The sequence below is a fragment of the Eulemur rufifrons genome, chromosome 17 (assembly GCF_041146395.1).
Source record: "Eulemur rufifrons isolate Redbay chromosome 17, OSU_ERuf_1, whole genome shotgun sequence".
In the NCBI taxonomy this organism is placed as follows: Eukaryota; Metazoa; Chordata; class Mammalia; order Primates; family Lemuridae; genus Eulemur; species Eulemur rufifrons.
The window spans coordinates 79,658,859-79,686,159 of NC_090999.1; the positions used below are offsets into that span (position 1 = coordinate 79,658,859).

General features: G+C 45.5%; 1 protein-coding gene across 3 annotated transcripts in view; it reads right to left on the reverse strand.

The window, feature by feature from the left end:
• MCC (MCC regulator of WNT signaling pathway) overlaps positions 1 to 27,301 on the reverse strand; it is a 253,060-nt gene that overhangs the window by 56,434 nt on the left and 169,325 nt on the right. For all 3 annotated transcript variants that reach the window (XM_069492730.1, XM_069492732.1, XM_069492731.1), the window contains exons 5-6: positions 13,402 to 13,565; positions 11,206 to 11,412 (exon numbers count right to left, since the gene is read on the reverse strand). In XM_069492730.1, coding sequence (XP_069348831.1) covers positions 11,206 to 11,412; positions 13,402 to 13,565 — 371 coding nt within the window. The remainder of the gene's footprint in view (positions 1 to 11,205; positions 11,413 to 13,401; positions 13,566 to 27,301) is intronic.

The window sequence follows — 27,301 nt, forward strand, 5'->3', positions numbered from 1 at the left end:
GAGGGAGACCAGAACTGCAGACAGAGATTTAGGAATTCTGGGTGTGGATGAGGTCCAGGGAGGAGGTAGGGCAGGGGGCGGGACGGAGAACCTGTGTGCAGAGGAGTGAAGGGACAGAGGAGGAAGGGGACACCTTCTCGGGGAGGGAAGGAAAAGAGGTGAGGGCAGGCAGTAAGGGGAGGGAGGATGGGGACAGAGGGACTCCCATCTGATGCTTTCTATTTTTTCTGCTCGGCATGAGGGAGGGAATTAGCAGATGTCAGAAAAGAGGAAGAAGGCTGAGCTAGGACCAAAAAGGAAAAAACAGAAAAAGCAAGCTTACCCAGCAGCACGGAGAGCTTAGCTGAGCTCTCTCATTCAAGGCAGTAGACTGAGTAAATGCACTGTTTTCTTCAAATGCTGGATACCTCATTAAAATAATAGTACGGAATAAAAAAGGACTAAAACCACAATAGGGAAAAGAATATGCTTGGGGCATCAGCAGAAACAAGATTTGGACATATTCCTCAAAGGCCAAGTGCTGATGAAAGAAACGGAATGAAAAAATTCTACAATATATACAAAAGGAGGTGGCCAATCTACCCAGAAGGGTGGCAGGATTCCCGTTCAGCTTTGTCAGATACCACAAGGACAAGAATGAGAAAAGAGGGCTGCAAACAGAGGCTTTCAGAGGCCAAGAGAGGTTACAGTTCTGTAACTGTATACGGAACAATTGAAAATTTCAAGCACAATGACAGCCTCAGCTAAAGTCAACAGGCACTCCTCCTATTAAAAATGCATGGAATGGTGCATTAAAAAGGAACAATGAGAAAGAAACTCATTGCCAAGGTCAAAAGAAAGACAGTAAAATCTCCAGGTGCCAGAAATGAGAAATGAAGCTGGAGGGGTTAGGGAAAGCTGAGGGCGGGGCACGTAATGGGAACCACAGGAGGGGCAGGGGACGAGGGACCCTGCAAGTCAGGCTGCTAGAGCTGATCCTACCACCCAAAGCCTGGAACCCCCACCCCACTCATCTGTGAAAAGCTGACAGAAATGCTGCCCCCCTGGAAGCAAGCTCTAGAGCTATGCAGAAGGGTCCACCTTAAGAAATCACAACCCCAGACCCACGGCACATTTGGGCATGGAATCCAGATTTATGCCATCTGCATATTGCGGGACCCTGAACTGAGACATGAACACTGAAAACTGGTCTAGATTTTGCCAGGCCACCCCCTGCCTCAGCAACTAATGTACAAATCACCCAGTATCAAGAGGGAACAGGAGATTTAAGCTTCTGGTGACTGGGAGCTCAGGACCACGAAGCTGCCAGACAGGTACAGTGGCAGAGAGAGGATATAATAAGAGAGCCAGCAACCTCCATCAGGAGATGAATGCACCCTAGAAGAAATGAAAATGAAGCAACCAGTAAATGACATCACAACAGATACACTGAGGATCCTTAAAGAGAGAAAAGGAATAATTTCATAAAGAAGAAATGATGAAACAAAAATAGGTAACAAATCTTAAAAGCCTTCTTGTGGGAGAGAGAGAGACTTTAGGCTCTGGGGGCGTTGGTCTGTTTCATTCACTGCTGCATTGCCAACACCTTCAACAGGTGTTGCTAAAAATATCTGTTGAAAATAGAAATAAAATCAATAAATTCTCCTGAATGTTGCTAAAAAAAAACTGTCACCCTAAAATCTGGTATAATATCTACTTAGATTATTGTGGTAGGCTGAAAAATGGCCCCCGAAGATGTCCAAATACTAATCCCTATGCATGTTACTTTACATGACAAAAGGGAATTGAGACAGGGAGAGTATCCTGGAATATCTGGGTGGACTCAGAAGTCACAAGGGCCCTTGTCAGAAAGAAGCACGTGTGTCAGAATTAGAGTTCTGAAGATGCTATGCTTCTGGCTTTGAAGATGGAGAAAGGGGGCCAGGTGTGGTGGCTCATGCCTATAATCCCAGTACTTTGGGAGTCGGGAGGTGGGAAGATCACTTGAGGTCAGGGGTTCAAGACCAGCTTGGGTGACACTGCAAGACTCCGTCTCTACAAAAACAATTTTTTACAAAATTAGCTGTGCACGGTGGTGCATAGCTGTAGTGCGCTACTTGGGAGGCTGAGGCAGGAGGATCGCATGAGCTCAGGAGTTCAAGGCTGCAGTGAGCTATGATTGCACTACTGCACCCCAGCCTGAGTGACGGAGTGGGACCCCATCTCTAAAAATAAATAAATATAATAAACAAAATAAACACAAAGATGAGAGCCAGGAGCATAAGAGATTAGGCACAGCGGGAAAGTGAGATGCCAGAGGGATTAAGAATGTGCACTAGGCCGGGCTTGGTGGCTCATGCCTGTAATCTTAGCACTCCGGGAGACCGAGGCCGCAGGACTGCTTAAGGTCAGGAGTTTGAGATCAGCCCTGAGCAAGAGCAAGTCTCTGTCTCTACCAAAAAAAAAAAAAAAAAAAATTAGCCAGGCATGGTGGTGCACACCTGTAGTCTTAGCTACTTGGGAGGCTGAGGCAGGAGGATCTCTTGAGCCCAGGAGTTTGAGGTTGCTGTGAGCTATGATGATGCCACTGCCCTCTAGCCAGGGGGCGACAGAGCAAGACTCTGTCTCAAAAAACATAAACAAAACAAAAAAAAAGATGGCACTAGAACTGTCAGACAGCCATCTGGTGGGGTGTGCACAGAAGTGGGCTTCCAAAATGGAGGGAAGCTCCCTGAAATGGTGAGGCTAAGGCGAGTTTAAGACAGGTCAACTGTGGGGACAAGGCAATCTCCCAGGACAAATGTAGGCGCACAGAGAAGACGACAGAGTCAGTTGATAAAATCATCTGTGAATGTGATTCGCAGATGAGTGACAAGCAGGAAACAAAGGTGGTGCTGATCCCGAGTGGGATTAGAAATATTATAATATTGGCTATGAAGGAATGAGTCTGTTCTGCTGCTGATACGCAGTAACGCTCACTGGGTAGCTGTAATTTCAGGCAATTAGGTGGTAATTCATAATTTCACTGTGTAATGGAGCTGGTTGAGATGATTTCTGCATTATAGAAGGGTGAGAATCACTAGGCCGGAAAAGTGCTACTTAATGAGCTTGAGGCAGTTAGTCTCTGTGCAGTTCTCAGAAAGCTGCGTCCTAGAAGCCCAGGGTTTGAGAGTATTTTGCAGAGAACCAACCTCCTATTGGAGAGTTTGTAAGACTTTTCTCGGAGCCTCCAAAGAAATGAAAAGTCAGAACCTATTTATAGAAAAAAATATATTTATTCCTATGAATCTCATTTACATGGTATTTCAGGAAAGTGGTTTCTTATTGTTAACGGCAATTTTGAGTAGGCAGAAACAGAAGAGAGACCACAAATCAGAAGGAAAATAAACCCAACAGCGTTTCCATCTCTCTCTCCGTTTGATAGGCGTACCGTTTTCTTTTTTTCTCTGTAGCATACTGATGTCTCTGGGTCTGGTTATGAAAATGGCTGTATTGGGGAAAGGTCAGCGTTTCGGCGGTCTTCCTATTTTCTTACCAGCTTTCCAACAAATGGGGTCTGCTTCTTTTCTTATAGACAAGAGTTAGCTTTAAGCAGCCTGACCTCCTCCCACGCACAGGGAGGGATAAGCAAACACCAGTGCTCACGACCAAAGGAGTTACTTACAACTTCCATGGCGCGAGTGTGTGTGAAGCCCTCTCAGAGGAATTGGGGGCTGTCTCCAAAGGACAGGTGAAAGAACCCAAGTTCTGAGGGTCTCTGCCTTGGATCCCACTTAAAACTTTTTCAACCTACAGAGAGGCGGCGGCATGGGACTGGCTCAGACCAAGGTAAATATGCACCAATAGTCTTCTCTCTCTGAAACAAGCCCATTTGCCTTCATTCGCTGTCATCTCAGAATGCCAGGAAAGTGGGTCTGTGGAACCCTAAGCCATCTGGCACCTGTGTTGCTGTCACAGAGCAACTACCAACTGCTTGTCTGCGTGGGAGCGGGGGATGGCACGAGGACAGGGTGGAGAGTGGACAACAAGAAAGCAGCCCAAATGGAACAATGAAACTGCATCCCACGCTACGGCCACAAGAGTGTCAATTTTGGTAGCAAGAGTTAATAGCAGTGTAGAGTTGGGCAAGATTGTTAAAGCTTCTGTGGGCCTCAGTTTTCCCATCTCTAAAAAGGTTATAATAGTAATACCTATCAGGTAGGAGTCTGGTGCAGATTAAATAAAATGTGCATAAATCATAGCTCATCACAAGTGCATGCTCAAAATAGGTTCAGTGCTGTTATAATTTAGGCTTTGAGTAAGTTCTGCTCTGTCTTTAGAGGTATCTGATTTTAGTCTGAGGGGTATGTTCAGTCTGAAAATGTTCAAAGCATGTTAGTACTATCAATGTTATTAACAGAGCACTAAAAAGAAACCCTACTGAGCTTGTGTTGGTGGGGGCTCCCGGGGAAAGCGGTCTCCCTCGCTGAGCAAGCTGGGGGCTCTGCACCGCGCCAGGCAGTGCTCCTGCCTTTGGGGCCCGTGCTGTGCCCTGCCAGGCTCTGCCTTCCCTCCTCTGGCTCAGCTGGCCCTGGCGGATGGACAGGCAGGCAGGGTCTACACAGCAGGCGGCTTCCTGGGCATCATCCCTGCCTCAGTGTGGGGCCCAGGAGGAGCAGGCTGGGGGTGAGTGGAAGCGAGCAAAAGGCCGAGTGTGGTTCCCTTTCACTGCACCCGCAGAGCGGGAGGTAGAGGCTGCCTGGAGAGGCTCTCAGCACACGCCTGTGGGTGGCTGAAGGACACCGCCTCTCCCTTCCCTGTCCCTGAGTGCTCACCAGATCACAATGAGACACCTCATTCATTGGGTGGCTCACGACGGGCCTGGGCATATATCCTTTGAAAGAGCTTCCCAGTGACTCCAACATGTGTAGAGTCACAAGGTGGAAGGGACTGCCTGTTTCTCTGGTACTGATTACGTCCAGGCCTATCTGCTGTCACAGTCAAGGTAAACAAGCCAGCTGCATCAGACACCTCTACTGCTCAACAAGCATCCACGTGCTTCTCCGTGTTTCTCGCCCCTTCATGGTCAGGTGAAGCCATCCGCCTAGCTCTGCTCAGTGGGCAACGAGTGGAAGTGCTGTGTTGAGACCTTCCGAGTGAGGCCTTTGGTGGTGGGCGGCCACAGCCTGGGCTCCTGAGTGAACATGCGGGGCACAGCTGTGCGCCTGTCCCCACACCTGCACTGGACATACGCTGCAAGCAAGAAATAATGTGCCAGGCCACTGAGATTTGGGGAGTCAACCTGTTACTGCAGAACAACCTAGTCTTATCCCGACTAATATGCCAGCCACACGAAAGAAGAGCCACTGGAGACCCCCATACTGAGACTGGAAGGAGAGCACCGGAGCTGGACCCCACCCCCCTGAGCTCCCTCCCGTGTGCCTAGATGAGGGCTGGGAGGAAGAGCGCTGAGTCAGGGATTGTTTCTACAAATCTTTCATGAATTTGAACTTAGCTAATATTGGTTTCTTCTTCCTCATCCAATAAAGAAATTTCTAAGAAGAAATGGAATAAGATATGAGCACATTTCCATAAAGGACAAAAGAGAAGACTACACTTATATAGGAATATCCAACCATTAAAACTGAGATATAGATTATTCTCCATAATCCATTCTTTTTTTCTTTTTTGCTTCATTTGAAAATTAAAGAAGAGAAGAAGTCATCACACACTTTTATTTCTTAGATTTAGCCTCTGTGAATATTTTGGCATATTAATGTCCTATTTCTATGTATATACTTCTGCATATTCAAAATTATACAGCTATATGAATACATTCATTTAAAAAATAAATTAGAACATTACAGAAAAGTTCAAGTACACTTTGACCTATGTGCCTAGCTACTGTGTCCCCCTGTAACATATAATTATTGTTATGATATTGGCTTATATCCTGGTCTATTTTAAATATTTTAAAATACACACATTTGAACATACATTGTATACACATTTATACATATATAAATTCATAGTAAAGTACTGTTCTGCAGTCCTGCATTTTCTATGTATAGACCTATGGTCAAGAAAAGCATCGCGGAAGCCGGGGGAGAGCCCAGATGGGACCAACAGCCACACGAGGCTGAAAGAGATCTGAAGGGAAAGCAGATGAATATTTAACCTATGTAAAGTCACAACAGTTCCACTTCTATAAATATCTCCACTGTGACTGATTTTCAGTTAAAAATATCACAGAGATACTGACTTAGCACACAGTGGGAGACAACTTGGACCAAGTGAATGGCTGCTTCAGAGACAGACAATGGTCTGGACACATCAGCATGACATTTATAACATGTCATTTATAATTCATTTATAACCTGTGCAGCCCACATAATTTATTATGTGCAGGAAGCACAGAATAAAGTCCATGGTCTACCATTTAGGCAGTTACTCTAAGCAGGCGCTATGGTTTCATTTGGATTCCCTTTTTTCAACTTAAGCACAACCACTCGTCAACAAGTGCCCTTAGAGAGAAGGTGGGTAAATACTGCAGGTGGATTAGGTCTGGCGTTTAGATCCAGAGGAGTATTTAGAAATTGGCTCTGGGGAAGGGGCCTGGAGTCATGTAAGAGGATGCTCTGTCAACAGCCTTAACTGGTGAGTCCATGGGACAAGTGCCTGACGCGTGGGCTGCACACTTGGCTGAGAGGAACAGCACAGGACCCCACCCACCCCGGGGCGTCTGCTGCACGGGAATGACCGGGTGGCCACAGGGCAGCTCCATCTCGCCCGTCACAATCACCAACTTTTTTCCCCCTTCTATAAACGGCCTTATTCTCTGGCAGAATCACCAACTTAAAAGTGGCTCAACAGAGGACAGGACAGGAGTTACTTTGAAAAGCTCATGGAGCAAGTGGGTCCTTAGAGTGACAATATGCAAAGGAAAGTTCTCCCTTCTTACCCGCATCCTTCCTTTCATGCCTCCTTTCTCGGCTTCAGAAAGGGGCTACATTACAAAAGATTTGGTGCTACCTTCTGATAAGTAAGGAGGATGAGGTGAGAGGGAAGGAAAAGGGCCCTGAAGCGCTGTGGAATTTTACTCGTCATTTTCCTGGCCGTGGCAGCCATTTAAAAATGTGGAGGTTGGAGTCCTTATTGACACTTTAAAAGACTTTAGCCGAACCAGGTGATTCCATTTTATTGCATGGGTCCTATGAACACAGAACAATGAAATCTTTCATAGATGTAACATTGTATCTCAGTACCAAGAGTAATTGGTCTGGAAAAGTCAGACACATGCATCTTCGTATCACTGGTGGAAAACTGGCCTCCCTGCTCCCAACCAAAAGCTTCAGAGACTAAGTTAGCATAAACCCTAAGAGAAGCATTTTTAAGAGTCTTTTAGGGGAAGTGGGGAAGGTAAAGGGGAGGAAACTTCAGATTAGGGTCACTGTTATTTGGTTTAAAACAGTGTGTGTACCAGTCTCTCGGATTTACTGCAGTGATGGCCAAAGTCAGCCCAGAAGCCAGACCCCAAGGATGACAGAATCCCAGGGTCACTCGCAGAGATGCTGAAAATGCCCAGGTAGGGTGCGGGGTACAAGGAAGAAACTGTTACCACCACCTGTCCCACGAACGTGCAGAACTTTCTGAAGAATTTCTTCAAAATCTCGGAGGGAACTTGAGGGGCCAATTTATGTTCAGGTCTGTGATTCAATGGGACACAGATTCACGTGACTGCAGTCATATCAGGTTTGTTTTGCCAAAGAAATTGGGGAAAGTGTTAACATTTTTGCTACGTGGTGGTTAACCTAAATGATTTAGGTGAAAAAAAACAAATGCAAACTAGGTGGAGAAGGTGGTCCCTGCCTTCACGTGACTGTCCGGTGAGCTCCTAGGCCCTCTGTGTGCTCACCAGTCGCCACCACCTGTCAGACACCTGTGCAGTGACCTGCCTACGTGCTTGTCTCCCCAGCACCCCTGAAGGCAGGGACTGTGTCCTGTTCACCGCTGTAACCCCTCTGCCTGGCACAGGGTGACGAATCATGTTTACGAAGTAACTGAATGAATGAAGAACAAAGTGCTTTCTTGCTAGAGTAATTGATTCTACCTTGCCCAAATGAAGCCTGCTTCTTTACAGAGCGTATAGAAATAAATGATTACCTCATTGAATAACGAACTGGGACCAGCAATAAAATTTGTCTGCCTGTTGTTCCTTAGTTCCTGCTCCACCAAGTAGCCCAATTTGTTAACTGACTACATTAAAGATCTAATTAAATTAAATCTTGAATAAGGCTCCAAAGACCTATGGAGAGCACTTTGTTCAATTACAGGCAGGGGGCAAGCACCAATCCTATTGATCTGGTCAGTTAAAATTCCATACAATGAATGTGGGAGAAGAAAAAAAAAAAAACGTGGCCACAACTGCTTTTCAGTCAACTTTGATGAACTGTGAATACAGAGCTGCAAAGACAGCGATGGCAAACCAGCTATGCGTCCCGTAGTGCCACAGGGATGAAAATGAAACTGTACCTCAGTCGCTCCGCAGAGCTGCACTTTGTGAAGACCAAAGACAACGCCAACCACAAAAGATAGATCCCTCTGCAGGGAACTGAAGTGTATTGGGTGGGAGGGTGGTGGCTGGAAGAAGCCTTCCAGCATCCAAAGTCTAGCGAACTGGCATTCAAAGGCATATAGTAAATTCTTTGAGATCCACAATTGTCTTAAAATAAAAAGAAAGAAATCCAAGTCGTGGGCATGTCTGCAAATTCCCGAGGACATTTCTGGTTGAGGAAGAGATACAAGGTCCATAACATTTTATTATTTGGAGGTAACTGAAATGTGAATTACGTAAATTTATATAAAGCAATATTAATTGCATAAACTTAAAAAGTAGTAAATGTGACAAAAAAGGTTTTGACTCCAATGTGCATGTGTACATGTGCCTGCATGTATGCGTGTGCATATATAATTATTCAATGTCCATGTGAGAGTTCTTCAAACATGTACGGATTCTTATGTAAAAAAGATCGTATAGTGCTCAACTTTCCACACCACTCAATAGGGAACTCTGGATTTTACCCCACACAACACAACTGTTACTAATTTTTTGAACATTTACTATTTGCCAGGTATTGTCTACCTGCTTTATGAGTATTATCTAATTTTCCTGCCTTGGGTATTATTATTGTTCCCACTTCATAGCAGAGTAAACTGAGGCACAGAGAGGTTAGGAAACTTGGCAAACACTCATGGTGACTTGGGAGGCCAAGCTACGACCCCAGGTGGTCTGTCTCCAGAGCCCTGGTACAGAGTGAAGTACCTCCACACTATGCTATTCTTAATGCAGATTTCCAGAGTGGGAGGAAACACCGGAAGAAGGGAGGGCAGAGGGCTTTTTATTTTTTGCTAGTCACAATCAAGGGCTGTCTTGTGCTTTAGTAACTCAAATCAGAGGAGAAAATTTATTCTAAACCATAATATGTAATTAAAGTTAAGACCAACAATTTCCCTTACAAAACATGTACCATCAGAATGCACACACTAATAGCAAGCACATACCTAATTAGGGCATCAGTCATAACGATCAGGGTGTGTAACCAGGAAATTACAGGTGGTGTGGGCCTTAGTGCTAAGTAAATTTCATCAGGTTGCCCAGATAAAGCCTTTCCTGGCTGGGGTGATTTACACCTGCTGATGCAAGGATGGAGCGTGGCCTCCAACATAGCCGGCTACTGAAAATACGCTTCTGCATGTTGAGTTAAGACAAATGACGCTCAGCTATGAGGGGCAGTAGTGCTGGCCTTTTAATTGTGACATTCGCCATAAGTGAGGAAGAGAGCTGATAACATTCAAAATAATAATTTCTCCCATATTTATATATAATGGCAACTAAGAATACTTGCATGTGGATTAAAAACCGAATGATTTACATATGATGACCTTCTTGAAGAACAAGTTATTTCCAAGGTGTTCTTAACGGGTAAAAGAAAAAGAGCAATGGTGAAAGATGATGATACCTACTAGATGTATTTTCTCTCCTTCTACTTCAACTTTATCTGTGCAAAATTACCAGTCAGAGCACAACTAGAAAGCAAGCTTCTAACGTTGCCAAGACTGAAAAAGAGAGTAAAGTAGGTCTAGCAATTCAAAGTGAAGTTCAGAGGGAACTGTTTCTGATTGAAGAATTCACTGCTTCACTCCCAGTCCAATCACAGATAAAACTCATGGCCAAACAAAGAAGTACTTGTGGGTTCCTGGGAAAAAACTCCATCTTTGGAAAACTGAGTGCTTTTAACAATTCTGTCAAACATTTCTATCCTGAAACATTAGCTCCTTCGGTAATGGATATATGTCTTAATGAAAATGGTTCACAAACTAGTTCAGGCCCTGGGGTGAACACCAGGAATCACACACACAGACACATACACATGTGTACATATAGAAACACACACACACTTACATCTACACATATACACATACACAGACATGATTATTTTCACTTTACTAAGTCTACACTAGAAGAGGTGACATTTCAGATTAGATTCAGTATAGAAAAATGAGAGCAGGTACTCTAAAAGTAAAGAAAATTTTATAGAAAAAATTCAAAGGGCAAAATTCTCCATTTATTTTTTCAAATCATAAAAATATTATTAGCTTATCTTAAAGAAGAACATTTTAATTAGGCTTGGGGAAGACATGCATACCCTGGAGAGTGGTTTCAAATTATTGCCCTGATGTAATTTTACCATCTACTCAGATTTAAGATTCCAGAGCAAAGTGTTTGGGTTTTTTTTTTTTTTTTTTTTCCCAATCTTACCTCTATACCTAAGCACTTTCAAACTACTTTCTTTTTCTTTTATTTTGGGACACGGTCTCACTCTGTTGCCCTGGCTAGAGTACAGTGGCCTCACCATAGCTTATTGTAACCTCAAGCTCCTGAGTTCGAGTGATCCTCTTGCCTCAGCCTCCCAAGTAGCTGGGACTATAGGTGTGTGCCAACACCTCTGGCTAATTTTTCCATTTTTTGCAGAGACAGGGTCTTGCTCTTACTCAGGCTGGTCTTGAACTCCTAACCTCAAGTGATCATGAGCCACTGTGCTTGGCCTTCAAACTAATTTCAAGAATAACTTCTTAACAACAAAGAGATGGCAATTCCCAAGACTACAAGTGCCATAAAATTCTCGGGCTGGCCTTGGCTCTACATGCCCAGGAAACGTCTGGCCATGTTGGACGCAGTGCACTTACCCTCCTCCGGAGCCGGTCCCGCTCCTCCCGGATGGCGTTCATGGTGGCCTTGGTACGGTTCAGCTCCTCCTCTTTGCTGCACAGCATGGCAGTGAGGCTCTCATTCTCTTCCCTCAGCCCCGCTAGCTCCTTCTCCCACCGAGACCGCTCTTCTGCCAGGTTGGGATACAGGTCCCGGCCAAGCACGCCCTCAATCTCCTCGACTGTCTGCAAGACACAGCCACAAAGAAAAGCCAAGTAAGTTAACCTGGAGAAGGGGGGTGGAAAGAAAACAGACTGGACAGGAACAGGTACCCACAGAGGAGTGGGTTCTAGAGCTACTTCATTGGAAATAGTGATTGTGACTAAGAACACCCCAAAATTATCCTCTCCCCAATTTCAGATGCTCTTGTCACTTGCCTGGGTTATAGGCTGTGTTAACCAGCAATCCCCAGAGTTAAAACACAGTTAGTCCCCTCCTGGTGTCCAAGTGTATCCAGGGTGCTAACTGCCATGTGCACACAAATGTTTATGTCCCTCACTTGAGTTCCAGGGATGGTGAAGACACATAATCAGGCAGCAGGCCAATTAGAGATCCTGATAATGCAATGACAAACGTGAGTTTGCAAATTGCATACAAAATCTAACTTGTAGTCTCCTAAATTATAGGCGTCCCATGTGCCAGCTCAGCAATAAGCCAGGTCACATCGCCAGTTGCAGCTTTTAGCGCCCCATCAGAATTCAAATGGTGTCAGTGAGGTTCGGTCCCACGACGTGAAAGACAAAAATAAACCTCAGTGACACAGAAAAGAGGAAGCTCATTGTGGAGGTTTCTAAGACAGCAGGGATTTAATTAATTAATAACGCAGCTACAAACTGAAGAGAATTTTAATAGTACTTAGAGGGTTTTAAAAAATTCATTTAAAACACAGTATTAATGGAGATGAAACACGTGTAAAATTAGAAAAAAAGGAAGAACTCATTCTGCTTGGTCTCAAACTGTTCATTCTCATTTACTGTGCTCTGGGAAAGGAAGCATATGCCAGCTATTAATGAAACAGGAGGGAGAATTACTGTGTACCGGTAGAAGGCAGCGAGCGAAGGGATGTGATAAGAAACAGGTCTTCAATAATAAAAACATAGGGGTGTGTCACTCTCAGACGCTTACACTAGTCCTCAAATCCTGCTGCCACTTTCCCATGTTGTGCCTTTGTCTTTCCTTTCAAATCTGAAACTCTTATCCTACTTGGCTCTGCTCCAGACCCCGCTCTTTCCCTTGCTGGTTGGCAGAAGTCCTTGGCCTCCTCCTTCCCTCGCAATGCTGAGGCCAGGGCTAGACCCAAGCTGACATTACAATCACATATTGGGCCTGGAAGATCATAGAGAAAGAAACACCAGCGACTGCTTCCCCTACCCAAACCGCATCAACTATATATTTGCAATGGAGATGAATAAAGATGGAAAACCAGCAGTGTTATGAACATGAATCACAGTTGACTTTGAGACACCGCAGCTCTTTTGTGAAATCCAGGATTCCCACTGACAGAAACAAGCCTAGATTTTCTCTTTGCCCAGGCTCCTCCAAGAATTTTCAGTTTGAATTGCTATGCCCGGCTCACTAAGCTCTGCTGAAGTGATATAAAGATACCACATCAACAGGACTTGACTTTCCCGTTGTTCGTGGCGAGTTTGTGCAGATGTGGCGAATCCCTCTCACCTGGTCCTCCTTCAGCAGTGAAGCATGCAAAGGTGTAGCTGAGACCCAGCTCCAGTGGGCTGGGGATAGATGACTCAGTCAGGCCTCAAACCTTCCACCTTGTCAGCATCATGAATTGATGACTCCCGGAATAGTATTCTAGAGGCCCGACAGCTTTAAGAAAACTTCCAAATTAAACTTACAACTTCAGAGGGCTACATAATGAACCACACTAAAATCATGTGGTTCAATACCAGTAGTCTAATGGTTTCTGAGTAAATTGTCCTTTGTGCTACAAAACCAGTGAACTCGACTGCTGATATGATGACTTTTTCTAAAGTAATTCAGCCCAGCAAAAATTTATAGGGCCCTTGCTGCTACCTTGTGGCCCAATCTATAGTACGGCGTTCATAGAATCATTCATCCCTAATACGCATTTGAGAAAACCACACTTGCGGAGGATTGGACCATTTCCCTCGTATAATCTCACAGAGCCACACAGAGGTGAGGGAATAATCTACCTTAATGGCCAAGTCACAGTGCTCGCTGGCCGTGGTGAGCTGCTCGATGTGCCTGTCCACCTCGGCCACCGAGAGGCTGCAGCTGCTCTTCTTCCTGTCGCAGAGGACATTCTCCAGCCCCGTCAGCACCCGCTGCAGCTCTGAGTCCAGGTCACTGCAGTTGTCTGGGAGAGAATGAAGACAAAATGCATTAAGCGGGACAATGAATGCTCTCTGCTTCACTTACCACGAGGGACCGACTCGGGTGAAACGCAGCCTGACATTTCAAAGTCCAGCACCACCCCGCCTAACTCACAGCGCTGTCTCTGAGGCTCGGGGCCAGCGCAAAGCTCTTCATTAAGGAGTTCCAGACCACGGCCATTTTCCAGACAGCTGAGCTCCCCTGAGTTCTCTTGTCTTTCACTCCAAGGCAGCCACATCTTAAGTTTCTTTAGTAACAACAACGAAGTGCCCCAGAAGGGGCTGTTGGCACTTCCAAAATCTGCTCATCAACCTTTCTGCTCAGCCGTTCAAACAGCACTAACTACAGAAAGATGTTCTGCTAAGAAGATCCCATCACTTTACTAAACAAACAACAAAAAGCCTCAGAATGAGCAGAGACGCCAGACATTTTGAAAAACAGAAATTGTGTAAGAGAGTCTTTGCCCTCAACAAGCTTGAAATCAGGACTTTTCTCTCCAATATAACCAATCAATATGCTCCACCTGTGCAATCTAATCCATATTCTTCCATCAGCGAAAAAAATAACAAATTGTTCTAACAAATTTCGTATTGTTCTTCACGTACACGTCTTGTAACCAATTCTAATAGTTTGATTTGGACTTAAAAATCTGGGTTACTTTTTTTTTCTGTTGCCCAGGCTAGAATGCAGCAGCAGCATCATATCTCACAGCAACCTCAAACTCCTGGACTCAAGTGATCCTCCTGCCTCAGCCTCCCGAGTACCTGGGACTACAGGCATGTGCCACCACACCTGGCTAATTTTTAATTTTTTTTTTTAGAGACGGGGTCTCGCTATGTTGCCCAGGCTGGTCTCAAACTCCTGGCCTCAGGTGATCCTCCCACATTGGACTCCCAAAGTGCTAGGACTACAGGTGTGAGCCACTGCGCCTGGCTGTGGATTACTTTTTAAATGCTGGACATACTGGGCCTGGTCAGGGATGGAAAAGTAATTATAATTATAATGTGAGCTAGATATATCTTGGAAGATAACTTTTTGGGAAAAAAAAATCCACTTAAAGTCACATGCAAATTTCTTAACTTGCTATTTTGGATCTTGTTGATGTCACCAAGCCATTCAATTATTGTAGCAAGACAGATGTTGACTATATATAATCTCTCAAAGTACATCCTTCCGCTATATCCAGCCTGATTCCTGCATGAAAGTTGCTCAGTGTCTTCAGTTTCCCTACTCTCCTCCTCCCTTCTCACCATAGGTTTCACACGGTAAAATGTCAACTGCTTTGGGTACTTAACTTTGGAAGATGTCAAGAAAACTCTTAGCACTAAAGGAGCAGGATTTCTCGGAATATTTTAATCAACCTCATCTGGCTGCCTATTATAAGTTACCTAAATCTAGAGAGAAGATCAGCCTGAGGCTTTCACTCCAAGCAATGCACACAATTATTCTACTTCTCGAACCTGTTCCTCCCGATCTCTCCCATCTCCACGATGGCACCACTTCCACCCAGTTACTCAGGTCAACTCTGAGGCAACCTTCAGTTCCTTTTACCCGACATTCTAAATTCAATCCGCCTTATAACCACAACCTTTAAAACTTATCCCCAAACTGACCTCTTCCTACTATCTCCACTGACACCACTCTGGTCCAAGCCACCATTATTTCTCAACTGGACCGCTGTACCTCCTACCCCACTCACCACACTGTCATCAAAGCAAGCCGTTTAAATATATAGATCTGATCATGTTACTTGCTTAGCCCAGATTGTCTAATGGTCTCCCCCATCATCATTCAACAAAAGTCCAAACTCCTTACCGAAGTCTGTAAAACTCTGCATGATCGAGACTGACGTGCTTAGACCACGTCGCACCATGGAATTCCCTGGGAAGCTCTTATAATGCCAATGTCCAGGCCCCACCCCAGGCCAATTAAAGCACAATCTCTGGGGGTGGAGCTTGGAGACTGGAAAACTTTTCAAGCTCCTCAGGTAATTCCAACGTGCAGTCAGGGTGAGAGCCACTGACCTGGACCTCGCCTCATCTGTCCATCCCCCCTCGTTCACTGCGCTCTGTTCTCGCTCCCGGCCTTCTCTCTATCCCTGGAACATGCCAAACTCCTGTCTGCCCCAGCGGTTCCTTCTCCTTTGCTGCTTCCTCTGCCGAGACCGACTCCCACCCAAATCTCCACGTATCATTCAGCTCTTAGCTCAAATGCCACCTCCTCACGAAGCTCTTCCCTATCTAGCTTGGGGTTCCACCTCCTCCTCTGCCCAGTCCTTATCCCATTATCCTACTCTCTTCATGGCAATTTTCACTATCTGATCTGACCTATGTGTTTCTTACCTCTCCCCTACTAAAGTAAGCTCCATGAAAGAAGGGACTTTGATCTTCCTCACTACTGTATCTCCAACATGGAATAGTGGAGGTGATCAAGTATTGTTTTGTAAATGAGCAAATACAAACACACTGCTATTTATTTAGGAGACATCCAGACTAGACACACACAGTCAGCAGCAGCATGTTTTACACCGACCTTATGCTTATTTCCTCGCCATGGACCACGCCCTGAGCTGATGAGAACGGGGGTGGGGGAGGGGGACGGACACCCGTCGCTGCAGAGGGCCCTCTGGAGATGGAGGGCAGGTACACAGCACCAGCTTGAGGCAAAGGGACCCCAGCGAGGAGCGGCACTCCCCAGCGACCACACAAACCAGTCTCTGAAAGATCATTTACCCTCAGTGCAGCTTTCCCAGTACCCTGAGCTGGAGTGAACACACGTTCCTGGGAGGGGAAGAAAGATGCCTCCACTGGGCCACCCATGCTGCTTTTCCCAGCACGGGTCTACCTGATGGAATAATCACATCGGATATTCTGCTGAGGGGCTCTCACAGCAGGGCTGGAAGGGTGGCAAGCAGGCTGCTTCCTGAGGACACTGAGTTACAGGAGCAGGAGGGGGTAAGGATCTGACCAGTGTTTCTTTCTCATTCTTTAGTCAAACAGATGCTGAGCCCTGGACCCAGGCTAGAAGCAGAGTACCACGATGAATGAGACTGACCTCAATTGTGAGAGGCACGAAGCCACAGTCCCTTCTCTCAGCTGCCTGCCACTATCCTGGGCAAAGTATCCACAGAGAGCACGGTGCCAGTACAGGGCAGAGAGTCAGGAGGCCACGAGGAAGGCATTTAAATTAACATACACACTGTAAAGAGCTAGTGAGCATCGTCCTTTAAACCAAGGAGGGCATAAATCTTTCTTTGGTTATAGGAAGCTGAATGTGTAAGAATACAGGTGGCGTGATAAACCCCACATACTCCAGTATGTTCCAAAAAGTTCTGCATTGTGGCTTCACATAAACCCCATCAACGGGTGGAACTGTCTTTCAGAGTCTGTGGCACATTCTTCCAAACATATACTTAGAATAAATTCCAAACTCCTTTCCTGGGCCTTCAATGCCCTGCACTATCTGGCCCCTGCTAGAGACTGGATCTTCAACACTGAAGGCTGAGGCAGCTGGAGTCTCTACAAAAGACAGGAGGTATAAGGTTAAGGGACCAGCGGGAATGTGATAAGCTAGCACGAGGAACCAAGTATTCTGGTACAAAAGGTGTCACAGTGAGGTGGCATTCACAGAAGCTTAGGATCTTGAGACAGGATAATATTCCTGTGGTTTGATCAGTACTCCTGACTGCTTAGAAAGGGCTTTCACACACACATCACAGTCCATTCCACAGGCAGCCAGGTAAGCCTTGCTCCACAGAGGAGATGCCTGAGGCTTGGAGATGTTTGGTTACTCACCCCAGGCTGCACGGTGGGTGGGCAGCAGAGCTGGAACCACAGCATTGGACATCTATACTCAGGGCTATTTTCACCACACCATCCAACCCAGAAAAAGGGTCTCTGAGTTTATAAGCACAGGCCAGCTTACCCAAGCACACGAGTACCTATCCACAGCCACTGTTTCCCAAAAGAGCCAATAGAGGGACAGAAATTATAACTGAGGGATATTAACCCTGAGTAGATTCTGAAAAGGTAAGGATGTCTATTATAATTTCTAGAACCACTAAAAAAAAAAATACTAACAGGAATAGTTAAAAGCCAATAAATAAAACGAAATTCTAAAAAAAAAAAAAAAAAAATCCAGTTTACTCAAAAGAAGGGAGAAGGGAAAAATAGAATTAAAAAAATCAGAAGGGACAATCAGAAAACAAACAGGAAGTTGGAACCCCCATCAACCGTATCATTAAGTACATTAAATGTTAATGGACTAAATACTCCCAAAAAAGAAGATATTGTCAGAATGGATTTAAAAAATCCACAAAACAATTAGGATGACTATTATTAGACAACAACAATAAAACCCCAAATCCAGAAAATAACATAAGCATTGGCAATGCTGTGGAAAAAGTGAAACGTTTGTGCATTGCTGTTGGGAATGTAAAATGGTTTAATCATCATGGAAAACAGTTTGGTATTCCTGAAAAAGATAAACATAGAATTACCATATGATGCAGCAATCTACTTCTAGGTATATACCTAAAACATATGAAGGCAGGGACTCCCATAGACACCTGTACATCAGTGTTCACAGCAGCATTAGTCACAACAGCCAAAGGGTGGAATCAACCCAGTGTCCACTGACAAATGGATAAACAAAATGTGCCATATACATATGATGGAATATCATTCAACCTTAAAAAGGAATGAAATTCTGTTACATGCTACAATATATGGATGAACCTTGAAAATATTATGCTGAGTGAAACAAGCCAGACACAAAAGGACAATTATTGTCTATTTCCACTTTTATGAAGCATCTAGATTAGGCAAAGGCATAGAGACAGAAAGTAGAATAGAGGTCAGCTGGCAGGGCAAGAGGAGAATGAGGAGTTATTGTTTAACAAGTAGAGTTTCTGTTGGGGAGGATGGAAAAGTTCTGGAAATGGTTGGTGGTGATGGTCACATAACTCTGTGAATGTACTTAAAGAACTGAGCACTTACAAATGGTTACCACAGTAAATTATTTTATATATATGTCACCATAATAAAAGTAATACAACAAATGTATTTCAGTGAGTAAAATGGGAAGATAAAAGCAAACAGGCGTACAAGAAATGGAAAACAATAACCTTCAAATATGGCAGTACATTCATAAAGGATTTAGGGTACTGTATCTTAATTTAAAAAATACTTTTTGTTGGTGGGAGAACAGGAGGAAGAAGAAAGTAGAGACAGGGGAAATCTCAAGAATGCGTGGGAGTAACGGGCTCCTTAACTCTTGGCCGGCAGCAGTGAGCCCAGCAGTGAGCCCGACTCCTTGCGGGGCAGCCCTGAGGCAGACCTGCTTCCTTCCTCTCAGGCTATGAACGGGATCAGCCCTGTCCTATGTCCAAGAGCCAGAGAGGAGGCCCTTGGTGTCAAACACACATTCCTCTAACAGGGTGTATTTGTATTGTGCCTCTTTCCAAAGAACAATTTGACATAGCTTATCTCAAATAGCCACAGATAAGGGGGAAACACAGGGGCTGGGACCAGGGGACGGCTGCAGAAGCAAATGGAGGCTGACGATTCCAATTAGCCCTGAGCTTCCTGGCAGCCAAAGCAAAAATGAATTATCTCCTGTCAGAAAGGAGGAGGCATTCCAGTTTCACAAGAGAAGACAATGTGTTTTTGGCAACAGATGCTGAAAGAATTTAGGTACACGGTACTTCGCATGTGGCATGAAGCTATGTGACTGCCAGTCTCCTCAGCGGAATTCACACATATGCAGATTTCACATGGTTTCTTCTTATACTAATCTTCTTACTTTAATCTTCTATTAAAATAAAGCTGTAGGCTATTAGGAAGGCACAGAGTAAAGGAGATTCTGGGAAGGGCTACGCTCACAGACCCTTGGCATTCAGCCTTCTCAGTTGTCTGATTTGCTGTAAGAGGAAACAGGGCACAGAAGGCTCAAGGGAACGGACCTCGCCCCTTGCCCGGCGGATGCAAATTGGCCACCTGCAGCCAGGGACGTGCCTGCACAGCTGGCAGGGCTGTGGTGTCTGGCATAGCCTTTTGTATTTTTAAAACAGTTTTTGAGTTAATTATCAACATGTAAATCATTAGAATGTATGGCTATTCTTGTAAAACGAGCTCTGGCAATGCTGAGCCGAGCTCCTCACGCCACAGCAACCCGCCGAGGGCTCCGCCGTGCCCGGGCACCTCCGCCCTGCCCGCCTGTCGCAGCCTGCGGCCCCTCCCGCCTCTCCCCGTCTTTTCTGAACCGAACTTTTCTCTGTCTGACTTCTGACAGGAGCTGGAGAATAGACAGCTCGGGTTGTATTTTTCTAATGAGAACCTGGGGCCTTAGGTTTTTATGTTGCTATTTGAGGGAAGACCCACGTACAGGTCCTCAAATAATGTCATTTCATTCAACATCATTTCCTTACAACGTCGACAAGAAAAAAAAATTGGGGCCCGACCAGAGGCACTGTCTGTGTAAGTTTGCGTGCACTTCCCACCTCTGCGTGGGTTTTCTCCAGGTGCTCTGGTTTCCTCCCACACCCCAGAGATGTGCGGTTCAGGTGCAGCAGCGTGTCTGCATGGGCCGGTGTGGGAGAGCGTGGGTGTGCGGGTGGCCCCGCGCTGGCCGGTGTCCTGTGCAGGCCGGTTCCCGCCTCGTGCCCTGAGCTGCTGGGTAGACTCCGGCCACCCAAGGCCCTGAACTGGCCTAAGAGGGGAAATAATTACCTTGTTTTTATTAATCTGTGTTAAATGTATATATAGCTCACATTTATTTCAACATTTAATATTAGAAGTGTTTCGGGTCTTTCTTTAGAAGTTTGGTGATATTTTTGTGATCAGAAATATGTCCTAGGAACTAAACTCTTGCTTCTATCAATTAGCCTAGGGTAAAACTGGTTTTGTTATATATTGTTTCGCTTAAAGTTGCAGTTTCCAAGAACCTATCCACGATGTTAAGTGAGCACTTCGTGTACTTTGGAAATCTGGAAAGGAGGTAAGCGGCCGTTCACGGCTATGAAAATTAAAGAGGCGAACCAGCCCGCTTGCTCAGCTACACACATCCGCCGGGCAGAGGTGGCCTGCTTTCTTCTTCCTTGCTCAGCATCAGCGTGCCTGCACCGGAGTTGACACCAGGAACTATACCAGAGTCGGTTCATTCTGGACCAGGTGTTAAAGGTGGCTTTTTTTTTTTTTTTCTTAAATCCTTGTAAAAATCCTAACTCAAATAAAAATCCAGCTCGACAGACTAGATGTTAGAAACACTCCCTGGTCAACCTGATTCTGAGCAGCCCAGTTTTTACTATTAATAGACTGAATCTCTCCAAAATACGGTCCCAGCTCCAAAAAGCGAGGATACCTGGAGACTGGTGTTTGCTTACAGTTAGTGGTTAGTTATTTGCCTAGTTTGGAAGCCCCTTATCCTCCTCTTTTTTAAGCTTTGCCTTGAAATCTCATTTTCCAGGAAGCCTTCCCTGGTTACCTATAGTCTCTTATCTACTTCTTCCTTTGAGGAATCACATTCCTCATGATCACCTATTAACTGACACATCGACCCTACTAAGTCCAGCACCAGGGAGCAATGACTCCATTTATCCAACAGTGTGCTTCCAGAGACTCACAATGCTGGGCATAGAGTAGATGCTCGATAAACACTTAAACAGTGTAAAAGAAATGGAAGACTTTTTATAAGCCAACTTATGTGAGTATCAAGTTTTTGTTAGTCTACTCATTAGTGAAGCATCCTCAACTTTAAGGGATATCAAATGACATCTCACACCTTGCTAAAAAGGCAGACAGCTTTCAGTTAAGATCCCCAAGGTGGAAGGTTTCTGGTGAAGTGAGAGATATCAGCCGCAGCAAATTGTAGCTAGGATAAGAAACAGAAGCGGCTGTGGGCCTGCTACACCGTGGGTTGCAGCAGGACAGCCGTTAACCACAGCCTCACTGCCTTCCAAGGGCCAACACACGCCATCCACCCTTCTGTTACGACCGGGCAAACATCATGTCTGGTAAAGCAGTTCAAAGTGGAGGAAAGAACCACAGATTCGTCTAGCATCAACACAGACTTTCTGCAAAGAGGCAAGACATGTGACGGTTCCGATCCTGTTGGGGCACTAAGGCGGCAGCCAGGAGGGCTGCTGTTCTCTCTGTAGCGTCCTCTGCACTCTGCATGCAGCCAGGCCTCCTCTAACTCCATCAAAGAACAGACAGAAACAGAACAAAGTAACACAGAAAATGATAAAATGGAATAGTCGACTTCTAGGAGAAGACTGAAGGGTCTGGGAGAAGGGAGAAAGAGCATCCACAGAGGTTACCCCCGGCTTACAGACCCCCATTGCCAGTGTCCACCTGAGACAAGAGGACTTATGAGGATGATGATGCTATAGTTTGGAAACACCTCAACGTCACCAGTAATGGGCAAACTGACATTAGGAACATCTTGCTGCAACATGGTAATGAGGACCATCACCCATGTATATTCTTACAAAATAAATAAATAAATAAATAAGTTAGCTTCAAATCTAATAAGAAAAGGATCAGACCACTCAGACTGAGGGGCTTTCTGTGATACTAACCTGGCCTCCTTCCGTGTCAATGTCATGAAAGACAAAACGGGGGGCGGGGGAACCTGTTCTAGATTAAAGGAGAGTAAAAGGATGTGATAACTAAAAGTACTAAGTGGGCCTAGATTGGGTCCTGGATTTAAAAAAAGCAACAAAAGACATTAATGGGACAATTGGTGAAATTTGAATATGGAATAAATATTCATGTTCCATCAAAGGTAAAAATTCTCAGGTGTGATAAAGGTACTATGGTTATTATAAGAAAACGTTCCTGTTCTTTAGAGGTTTCTGTCGATGTATTTAGGGTGAAACATCATGATGTCTCCAACTTACTTTCAAATGCTCAGAAAAAAAAATTTATACATAAACATAAAAGAGAGAAAGAGAAGAGAGGAAAATAATGTGGCAAAATGTTAACTAGTTAACCTAGAGAAATAGTTTACAGGGTTTCTTTCACCTTTTTTGTAAGTTTGAAGTTTTTCAAACTCAAATGTTGGCGGGGAAAACAAATACCTCAACATTCTAGGCAAGAAGGTCTGACATAGTGTGGCTACAACAAAGTCCAGATTTAACGTAGAGACAACTAAGAGGACTGATTTCCCGGTGCAGCTACCAGAACAGGAACGCTCTCCTGCCAGCGTCTGCCATGTCCAAACGGCCATCTGGGAGCACAGGTGTGAGACAGGGTGAGGGGCCCGAGACCAGCAAGCCGCCACCCCCACCACGTTCCGACCTCACCAACTCTTGTGTTTCTCAAAGAAAACGAAGCTGCATTTTCAGGACTTCTATTTTAGCAAAATCTTCCTAGCCCGAGATTTTGTTTTCATTTTCACTGTTGTCACTCTGGATTTTTGACACAGTTTGTTTCTGCAGAACAGCAAGCTTGGTCGTAAATATGAAGGCGTAAGGAAGATAACCTAACATCAACTGCCATAAAGCTGTCCCCTTGGGACTGCACACCCCACTGCCCTTGTGCCCTTTCTGGGACGCCTCTTGCGACCCTGCCCCAGCACCCCCACATAATTCCCAGTCACCCGCCCCAGGCTTGAGGGTACAGAAGTTCTGGCAGTGGCTCCTAGAGAGAAAGGCTTCAAGAACACACATGTGAAAAAAAGTTCAAATTCACATATAATCATTTTACTTACTTGACTACCGATCCCCTGAGTTGGGACAGCTTTAAAATAAGATGGTACCTGATGCTGCAAAGGGTGGGAGGAAACCTTTAGGGTAAAGAGGGGGTGACAATTTGGCAACATGCAAGAAAAGCCTTAAAATTCATTCTGTGCCTCTGAGAAGTGATACTGAAGAAACAGAGTCGTGCTTAGAGGATAAACTCCAACCCCTTCGCTGTGCCTCCCAGGCCCTGTGTATCCTCACCGGCCCTGCCCAGCTCTCGGGCCTTGCCCAAGCTCACTAACCGGTCCACACAGCCCTGTCTTAGTGCCCGGGTCACCCACCGCAGCTCCAGAGTCCCTTCAGACAGGCTGTCCCAGCCTGTGAGAGCAAACAGGATGGGCCCACCGTCAGCACTTGTCCCAGGCCCCGTGGCTCTCACTGTGACAGGAGGGGGAGGCTTTCTAAGCTGCCGGGAGAAGGGGGAAGATGTGGTTCCGGCATCCAAACATGATCTACAAGATATTTTCTCGGGGCAGCAATGTTCGCAATGATGGCCGGGGTTGCAGCAGCATTAGCAAGGCCTCGGGCTTTATTTCCACTATAGATTAAATAGGCTTTCAGAGGCTGGTCTCAGAAGTTAACACTCCTTTATTACAATGCTGGTTTTGGGGAAAATTATATCAAGAATTTCAAACAACCAAAAGCAACTCAACCTTGGGAGACACGATCTGTTTAGAAAATAAAGATTGCTTATACTAGAAGAGGAGCGCATGAATCCCAACAATTGTGGGCGGTCACTTTGAGTAAATGTTATATAGATCAACACCTTCCCATTTCCACCTGATACCCCTGTCTCTTTTGGGGGCTGAAAAGTCACTGAACAGCAGAATTTGAGGGAAATATTCCAAGGTAACACAAGCTGACATGGAGCAAATAACCTTTCCTGCTCTCAACCCTGGTTACTCCAAGGAAGGTTCTGGAATGACTGTAGGTGGTCTCCTCAGTTGCCCGGTCCTGCTAAACATTTGCAAACAGTTCTTGTTTGACCAGACTCAGATCTCTGGGAGAAAACACACAGCCGCCCCAGAGAGCGCTCCAGTGAATCAATGTTTGAAATGTCAAAGTCTTGCCCTGGCTTGGTTCTCAGGGATGACCCACATCACGAACCTTTTGGGAGAAATTAAGTTGCCCAAATAAATTAAAGAGAAGAAAAGAAAAAGGCAACAAAGGGCTCAGCCTATTATATCAATTAGTCAGGGTGCAATTTTCAGTCCGCTCTAACCTTTCCAACCTGAGGACTAGTTCACCAAAGCTTCTAAATCAGGTTACCAATAATCTGATTCTCTCTCTCTCTTTTTTTTTTTTTTGGAGACAGAGTCTCACTCTGTTGCCCAGGCTAGAGTGCTGTGGTGTCAGCCTAGCTCACAGCAACCTCAAACTCCTGGGCTCAAGCAATCCTTCTGCCTCAGCCTCTTAAGTAGCTGGGACTATAGGCATGCGCCACCATGCCCGGCTAATTTTTTCTGTATATATTTTTAGTTGTCCAGATAATTTCTTTCTATTTTTTTAGTAGAGACGGGGTCTCGCTCTTGCTCAGGCTGGTCTCAAACTCCTGACCTCGAGCGATCCTCCCGCCTCGGCCTCCCAGAGTGCTAGGATTATAGGCGTGAGCCACCGCGTCCGGCCCTGATTCTCTTTTGAAAATTCTTTGCTGGAGGATAACTGACTACACCTAACCACCTCATTTCTAGCAAAAAATGAGTATTCTGCTCGGCTGCTTTCCCTGTCCTGACCCTCTCCCCCTGCTTTGAGTGGCTGCTTGACACTTCTAAAGCCTCAGCAGCCACTAAGCCAGGAAAATCTGGCTTTAATGTTAAACATATTTCATAGGCATAGTTGCACCAAAAGTCAGGTTTCATGTGTAAATTCTTCCTTGGTTGTCCTCCAAAAACTACTTATACCGAGGAAAAATCTGTCTACATGATCACACCAGCAAGGAAGGCGCTCTAAGTTTCCTTTCAACCCTGTAGGCATAATAGTTTAACATTCCAGAAAAATAAAAATGTCTCACCAAAAATCAGAAAGGATCTCAAAATACCAGAGCAGAATCTCTCACTGGCTGTGCAAAGGCCCATCTGGTCAGAGATTTTGTTTGTCTTAGAAACAATTGCTCCAGAAAGGCTTTGCTGTTGCATTAACAGAGTTGGGAAAACAGCCCGCGGGACAGGACATCAAACACACTCTAACACGCATGATGCAAGGAGCCCACGTGCACACATCTGTGCTCTGCTCTATTGCGACACCCAGAATCATTTGGTCTCGATGTTTCAAACACGAAGAGCTGCAAAATCTCATTTAATTACAAATGCTCTGCTATTAAGCCAGGTGCTTGTGATCATACAGCTGCTCCCTAATTCCCTCATCAGCATTAGAGACCTCCAAGGACTGCAGTACCAGTACCCCGTCAGCCAAGGCAAGCTTTACTGCTTAAACGCAGGAGTGTAAAAGGAAAGCCATCTGCAGAAGCACAGGTGGCAACAATAAAAACAACATTTTTGCTGTGCGTCTTTGGACAAATGACTTAACCTCTCTGAACTATGTTGTCCTGATTTTACAGATGAGGAGACCTCCCGGGCCTCCTTCAAGGTTGACAATTAAACACGAGAGAAGCCATGTAAATGCCTGACATACAGTAAGTAAGCAAAGCACGTTAGCTGCTATATCCAGCCTCTCTTTAACTCAAATTGTTGAAAGATTGAGGGCATAAAAATTCTAAGCCATGGCTTCTTACCTTGGCTTTGTCCACTTAATTATCTTTACTTTCTAAACAATTCTGTGATCAGGTTTGAAAAGCGGTACAGTAATTTTAAGATGCTGACAGAAGCTGGGCCTTTCTCCTTTATTCGACTGCTTAGGTAAGTCACAGGACTTTCTAAATTGCCCAGAGGACAGCGTCCCGGTTCCTGGACCAGCTTACTGAAGGGCAGCCAGCCTCTGATGGGTGGGGTTGGAAAACAAAAGGAAAGTGCTTTTTGATGATGTGATTAGGCTGGATTTATTCCTGTGATCTTTGGAGATCAGCAGATATATTGCAGCAAATTCTGCAGCTTAAGAAAAAAAAAAATCCAGCTCAAGAAAACCTCTGGGTTATTAATGCAGGTTTGCAAATATAGCAACCATAATGAAATGGGTACTTTTTAATGATTTCCTATAATGGTGTTTATATATGGGAGCTTTTTTCCCTTTCGAAGCAGTTTAATTGGAAAATGGCAAAGGAAGAAGAGGAGACAGGCGGCCAGTTCCGATGAACAAACACACTGACTGTACTGTGTGAGCAGCCTGAATGACCTCCTCTTTGTTGTCCCCAAGTGCCTGCCCTCCTCGGGGACCTGGCAGACCTGCCTCTGCCCAGAGCACCCTCCTCCTGCCCACGTTCCTCTTTCACTTAGCCCTCTGCTCAGGGGTGACTCCTGGGACCTGCTCTCCCATGCTCCTGCCTGAGATTACCACAAGGGGCCCCTGCAGGCCTCGTGTGGGCCTGGCCCAGCGGTGTGGACGCCTTGGGGGCCTCCGTGCATCCTCCCAAGAACCGTGAGCTCCAGCATGGTGCTCACTGTTACTCAGGTGCCCGAGCGCCTCCTACGTGCAGGCACTGCCATGCCGGTAAACCACGTACCGATGTCCCTGCCCCTAAGCAGCCTGCATGCAGCGTGAGAACCACATAAAGCCCGATGACACTTAGGGAAGTAAGTACAAGCACAACGTATGCTCGGGTGGTGCTGAGTGCCACGACAGAAAATAAACAGGGAAAGGGAAGCAAGTGACTGTGTGAGCACTAGAAACGGGGTCCGGGGGCTCTGGGGAGGCGACGTGGTGGAGCCCGTGTGGATTTTAGGAAGGCGCATTCCAGGGAGAAGGAACAGCCAGCGCGGAGCCCTGAGGCAGGAGGAGCTGGCTGGAGGAACAGCAAGCCGGGCAGCCAGTGTGGCCGGGACTGGAAGACGCACAGGGACAGTGGGGGAAGCGGAGGGAGCTCC